The sequence below is a fragment of the Pelophylax lessonae genome (genome assembly GCF_965119305.1).
Source record: "Pelophylax lessonae genome assembly, chromosome: 12".
NCBI classification, from domain to species: domain Eukaryota; kingdom Metazoa; phylum Chordata; class Amphibia; order Anura; family Ranidae; genus Pelophylax; species Pelophylax lessonae.
In genome coordinates, this window is record NC_138779.1 from 51,210,322 (window position 1) to 51,216,544 (window position 6,223).

Here is a 6,223-nt window from a genome sequence, read left to right on the forward strand (position 1 = left end):
TTGAAGCATATATCACACAGAGCCTCCTTTCAGGAACTAATCATTCGATGTATTTGTGTGTCCTCGGATAGAAGTGGGTATGATCCGCCTCGATATCCACCATTAAAATATAAAAGGACCGCACATAGTGAAGTATGTCTTTACAATTTATTGCCAAATAAAAGATTACAAAAACATACTCACAAACAAATTATAAAGGTATCGCATTCATCACAAACTCGTGGTCGCCGCAATTGGCGTGCATTCCACAGTGTGACCAGGAAGTGCTTAACCGGAAGTGACTATACGTCTATTCCGTGCCGGAAGTTGCGTCAACGCGTTTCGCCCTCCCTCTGGGCGTTTTCCTAGAGAGTTGTGGCAAAAGAGAACATTTTCTAATCAGGTTAAAATGGTTCTAAAGTCTACTTTTTTTTTTTTTTACCTTACTGCATTCTCTGCATTGATGTAAAAAACTCTCTTACTACCTTTCCTACCCCCCCCCCCCCATACCCCATCCATAAACACTTATCTGACTCCTCTCACCTCTCCAGTGCTGTCCTGGCTGCAGCACCGAGAGCCATATGCTCCTTCTACTGTTAGTCAAACTTCTGTGAGGAGGGAGCTGGGGCATGGCTTACTAGCGCTGTGTCTATCTATTGACACACACAGCCCAGTTCTAGAGCTCCCATAGCACACTACTTGCCAAGGAGGCATCTATAGGAAAGAGGAGTGGACAGCCCCACTGGGGGACTGCCAAAGTGGAGATAAGGGACGGTTCTGTACAATATCATTGCACAGAGCAGGTATGTATAACATATTATGTTATACATACCCTCTCTTATTTTAAGAAAAAAAGTAACCTTTATATCACTTTAACTACTGCTTTAAGAGGTCTGATACTTAATTTTAGGTAGGGAACCGCATGGTGGGACTGAGGTGGCATTTTATCTTCTGTGTTTAAAGTGTTACTAAACCCACAACAGTAAAATTAGTGTGTATATGCAGTAAAGCATGCTTGTTATATTCACTGTGGAACCTAAGGGGCTAATCCTCAACATTGTGTGAAAAGGCTGTTTGATCCCGTCTTCACTAACCCTCCCCTCTTTCTACTGTCCCCAATCCATATCCTGACAGTACAGAGCCCTGGGGGGCATTTTGTACATTCTCAGTTTGGTGGATATTGAGATATAGAGAGTATTTTTTTTTTTCTTGGGAGGGTGCATGTGATCAGCACAGGGCCAATCAGCACTGTCAAGACAGAGGATCAGGGGTCCTGCAGCCCCATAGGACAGTCAGAGTAGAATGAAAACTCCTCCTACAAGCAACCAACAAGACACTGGTAGAAGTCACAAGACTGATACTGTATATACTGCTGATGAGAAAAGGTATTTAGCAGTTTAAAATTAACTAAAACAATTGCATTTCCATGTTCGTTTACTGTGGGAGACCAGATATAGTGAATGCAGGTTCCTGGATTTAGTAACACTTTAGGTTCACTTTAAAATTGGCCTCCCATGATGCTTTAATGGCGGCAGCGTCAAATGGAGTCTTCTCAGACAGGTACTTGCTTCATGGCAGGTTTCCTTTAGGAACTTTTTTTTGTTGTTTATCAAACAACAAAGTTCAGAGAGTCTCCCCCTCCCTCCTGTATAATCATAGACTGTGACAGAATATCACAGCCTCTCCCCGCTATTTCCCCTCGTAAAAACAATTTTAGTCGGTTATTAGCCTTTTAAGTCAGATTTATTTACATACAGATGAAGGAATGTGTTTAAAGGATAATTAATCTCTTCTCCTCCAAAAAATGATTTGGTGTCATATTTAATCAAAGTGGTTACTATAGCAACGTGCGCAGACTACCTCTCCCGGGACTGCGGCCTACATGTACATCTACAGCCTATTGTGTCTGTCTGAATTTTCCACAGCTTTCATTTCATTCATGATGACTTGACTCCATCTGATAATTAAGCACAGTGGACGTTTAGCCCTCGAATCACCATCTGGTGAAACGTCTCAGAATCTCAAATTCCTGTTTTGCATAATTTCTCGCAGCTCCGGAGATCAAAATGCGCACTTTACTTTATTAAATGTAGTATGTCCATTATTTGTGTGCAGATTGTTTTTTTTTCCCATAGAATAAAGTGCAGGAAAGGGTTAAGGGTTAAAACTAGTGATCGACGGATATCGGTTTTTCCTTGCCGATACCGATATTTTGGTCACTGCATATCGGTATTGGCCGATATTTTTGTACATTTGGAAAAAAAAATAGTATTTTCTTTTTTTTCTATGACAGGTACTCTTGTGGAGGGATCTGGGGGTCTAATAGACCCCAAACCACTCCTCTGCACTTAAAAGCATTCAAAAGGCCAAGTTTGGCTGTTTTGAATGCCGTAATTTTTTTAATCTGACGCCAGTATCCGGAAGTGATGTCATGACATCACTTCTGGGTTTTTGCATGGAGAACCGATCAGAGCCAAATGCGGCTTTGATTGGGTCTTCAGCGGCTGTGCAGGCTGGTTGTCCGGGTCTCCCGGTGGGACGTCCCCCCTGACCGTCGGCTATTGATGCCGGTACTGGGGTGATGCCTCTAGCTGCAGGCATCACTCCGGTACAAGCACTTTCCCGAAATATCGGTCACCTTGGTGGCCGATTCCGATATATCGGGGAAAGTGCAGATTGGCCCTCGATATTTTGGCTTTACCAATAATCGGTGGATCCCTAGTTAAAACCTCTATCAGTTTACTTTCTGACAAACTGTGTTCCACAGGGAAGAATTACCTTCACATTCTGTTCAGGATACGCAACAGGAAATACGTGAAAATCTCTACAAAATGAACCAAATTACCACATTTGACAGTTGTTGCAGGAATAGGTGTCCCCACTAGGATTTTCCCTCACTGCTTGCTTTGGCGATTACTCTAAAACTCTGTATTTGCAATTATATTTTGTCTCTTTGAAAATGGTCACTAGGGCGCATAGAGAGGGTAAATCTCCCCAGCATGGATACAGACAACAAAAATTCGACAGAGGATCTAACCCTTCTCTACTATATCCAAAATAATTTTTTTTTGCATTTACATTCACTGTGAATTTCGCCCTGAATTGGCTGGGAAGTTATTTATGTTTTGAAATATACACAACTTTCCACTTTATTAGACAGGGAAGAGAAGCACTCTTTGGGCAAGTAATAAACCCCCTCCTACCACCTTTTAAATGATCGCTGGCTTAAAAAATATATACAGTATATTCATGATGTGGACACTTCCTGTTGGTTGTCCAGTGGCAAGGAGAATCCAGAAGAGTCAGTGAGCCAGTGAGTCAGATGCTTGGTCCACTAGTTCATGCTGAAAGCCCTTACACTAACCCCTACATCACTACAATGCATAGCAGTGATGTAGGGGTCAAAAGAAGGAACCAAAGAGTACAGAGAGGGGTAAAGGCATCAAATACTCCCATGAGTGTTGAATTTTAAAGCGGTAGTACACTGCCACAAAAGTAAAAGAATATTTGGGCCCCTGCAGGTTTAAGTTGTAAGTTACTAATCTACTCTGCATAGTAGCACAATATGACAGACTTACCTGCACACAGAACCATCCAGTACAGCACTGTCACAGCTCCCCAGGGCTTCCATCTCCACTTGGTCTTCCTTCCAAGTTCGTGGGCTCCAGCTGTATGAATGGCCAGGGCCGCAATGACATCACTCCCACATATGTGCCTGGGAGCCCAGGCCATGCCATGGGTATGCTGTCCCTTCAGAGTGGATGCGCCGGTGACGTAACTGACTGCATCCTGTGCGAATATCTCCTAAACAGTGCAGGTTTAGGTGATATTCACTGTATCTACAGGTAAGCTAAAAAGTGGATTTTACTTCCACTTTAAGGTTCTATTGTTAAATGTCGCTCTTGAACAGAACATGTTGTGGCATCCCAAAAAAACATGTATCTTGAGTAAAGCTTGGGTTGGCATCAAGTTAGAGCTTAAGTATGATATCTTGGTTTTTTACAAGTGCCACTGCAATTTGTTACTGAACTGCAGGATAGGAAATGTTTGCATTGCCCTATGGCAACCAACTAGATGCCAGACTTAGATCTGGGTTCTGATTGGTGGGCAACATACACTATTTAGTTTGTTTATTTCTGTTGTTCTGGAATAAGACAGAAAGCAGGTAATACCCACTCTGGGTAGACTAAAGTCCAGTACTTTGCACTGAGGCGTACTGAAGGAGTGTTGGGGGAGTGTCAGAGCTCAGACATGAAACTAGTCATTTGCTATTTGCATTTGGAGCCCACTCAGTTTTGGTGGAACAAACTACAGTCCTGCTTTTATCCTATTAACTTGCCTTCATAATTCATATCCTCAAAGACAGGTCTGCTTCATATGGGAGTTTGTGAATTAGTTATATTTAGGTCATGAAAATCTTCCATCACTTTAATTCAACATTTTAATGTTTCTAATATTTGTAACACTTTTTTTTTTCTTTCAGGATCCCACAAATGGCTACTACAGTGTGAATACATTCAAAGACCACCAATCAACTCCAACCATCTCTTTATCTAACTGTCAATCGGATATCCGACCGCCCAACAAACAACGGGTTCCTACAGGCATGTCCTTCACCAACATCTACAGCACCCTGAGCGGACAGAACCGCTTATACGATTATAGTCAGCGATTCGTCCTCGGTATGGGTAGCAGCTCCATTGAGCTGTGTGAACGGGAGTTCCAGAGAGGATCCATGAGTGATAGCAGTTCCTTCCTGGACACTCAGTGCGACAGCAGCGTCAGCAGCAGCGGGAAACAAGATGGATATGTCCAGTTCGACAAGTCCAGCAAAGCCTCAGCATCTTCCTCCCATTATTCCCAATCATCCTCTCAAAACTCTGACCCCAGCCGGCCACTTCAGAGGAGGATGCAGACACACGTGTGACTTGCCCAAGGCAACCAGGGGCCTTATGTGACACATAATGGGGACAGAAAAGAGGATTGACAGTTGGAGTTGTATTTGGTTGTGGCGTATGACAAAGGACTTCGGAATTCTTGAAGCCTTGAATAAGGGAGTGAGCCTCTCTCGTGAGATATTTATTTAGTTTTATATTTATATGAAAAAAAAAGGAGAGGACCTCACGATTGTACAAAGCACTTTGATCAATGGAGTACAACAAGCCATGGTTCTCTTATTTAGGTGGGGAATTAACCATTTTATAAACTACACCTTAAAATACTGTACGTAAAACAAAAATTAAACACAGCTCCCGACTCTGACCAGAGCCGTGGCCAAAATATAACCAGTATCAAAGACTAGGAATCTAGCCATCAGTAAGCACAATGCTGTGGAGAAACATCACAGCCTGGCAGGGTAACGAGACAGGAACTACACATATGGTCATTTCCAATACGGCTGATCAGATGCTAATGCACTTCTTGGCCGACAGTCAGGGAAGCTTCTATATATTTTAAACCCCAATGTATTTATTGTAAACAGATAACAGATATCTAGTAGGAGTCAAATTTCTCTCATAAAAGCAGGAATTTTATTTCTTGATACTAGACTGAAGGTGTTACTTTGTGGGAAACCTTTAGACCCAATTCCTGCCTCTAGTGGTTGGATCTGTATTTGTTGCCATGTTTTAAATATGACAAAAAACACATTTTCCTAGTTTCAGGGACTACGAGGACTAGGGATAAATTATTACTATTGTATCTCCTGCCAATCCAACTGTCATTAATGAGCCACAGCATTTCAGGACCATGCAATGTGCACCCACCTCCAAACACATTTCAATACATTTATTAATCTATTTATGTAATGTTTTTTTTTTTGTACTGCTGTTTTTTTTTACCTGTTCATGGTCATTGTACATTCCTGAGACAAGAAAGACTGAGCTGATAAAAATCTGGAAGGGAAGCGCCATTTGTTGTGTGTGAACAAGAGCACTATCTGTACTGCTACTGTCCAATAACAGATGATGGTGACAGCAGATTGATAAATTCCTTCATTTTTTCGTTCCGAATAAATAAAATAGGGAGATTGTGTGTTATAGATGGACCCAACACGTTTGTTGAATTTTTTTTGTCTGATAATAAATTCCGTTCCAAACGTAGGAAAGCCACATAATGTTGTCATGATCTCTCTGCAATAATATATTAATACCCTAGGGAGCAAAAAGAGATAAAACAGCATTGAAAATGAAGGTTGTTGGAATTTGGTTGCTAGAGGCAACTGACTTACTTTCTATTTTATTTT

General features: G+C 41.7%; 1 protein-coding gene across 4 annotated transcripts in view; it reads left to right on the forward strand.

Moving 5' to 3' along the window:
* KIRREL3 (kirre like nephrin family adhesion molecule 3) overlaps positions 1–6,019 on the forward strand; it is a 1,274,477-nt gene extending 1,268,458 nt beyond the window's left edge. For all 4 annotated transcript variants that reach the window (XM_082273094.1, XM_082273096.1, XM_082273097.1 and 1 more), the window contains one exon: positions 4,463–6,019. In XM_082273094.1, the coding sequence (XP_082129220.1) occupies positions 4,463–4,906 (444 nt within the window). In that variant the 3' untranslated portion in view covers positions 4,907–6,019. The remainder of the gene's footprint in view (positions 1–4,462) is intronic.
* Positions 6,020–6,223: the final 204 nt, after the last annotated feature.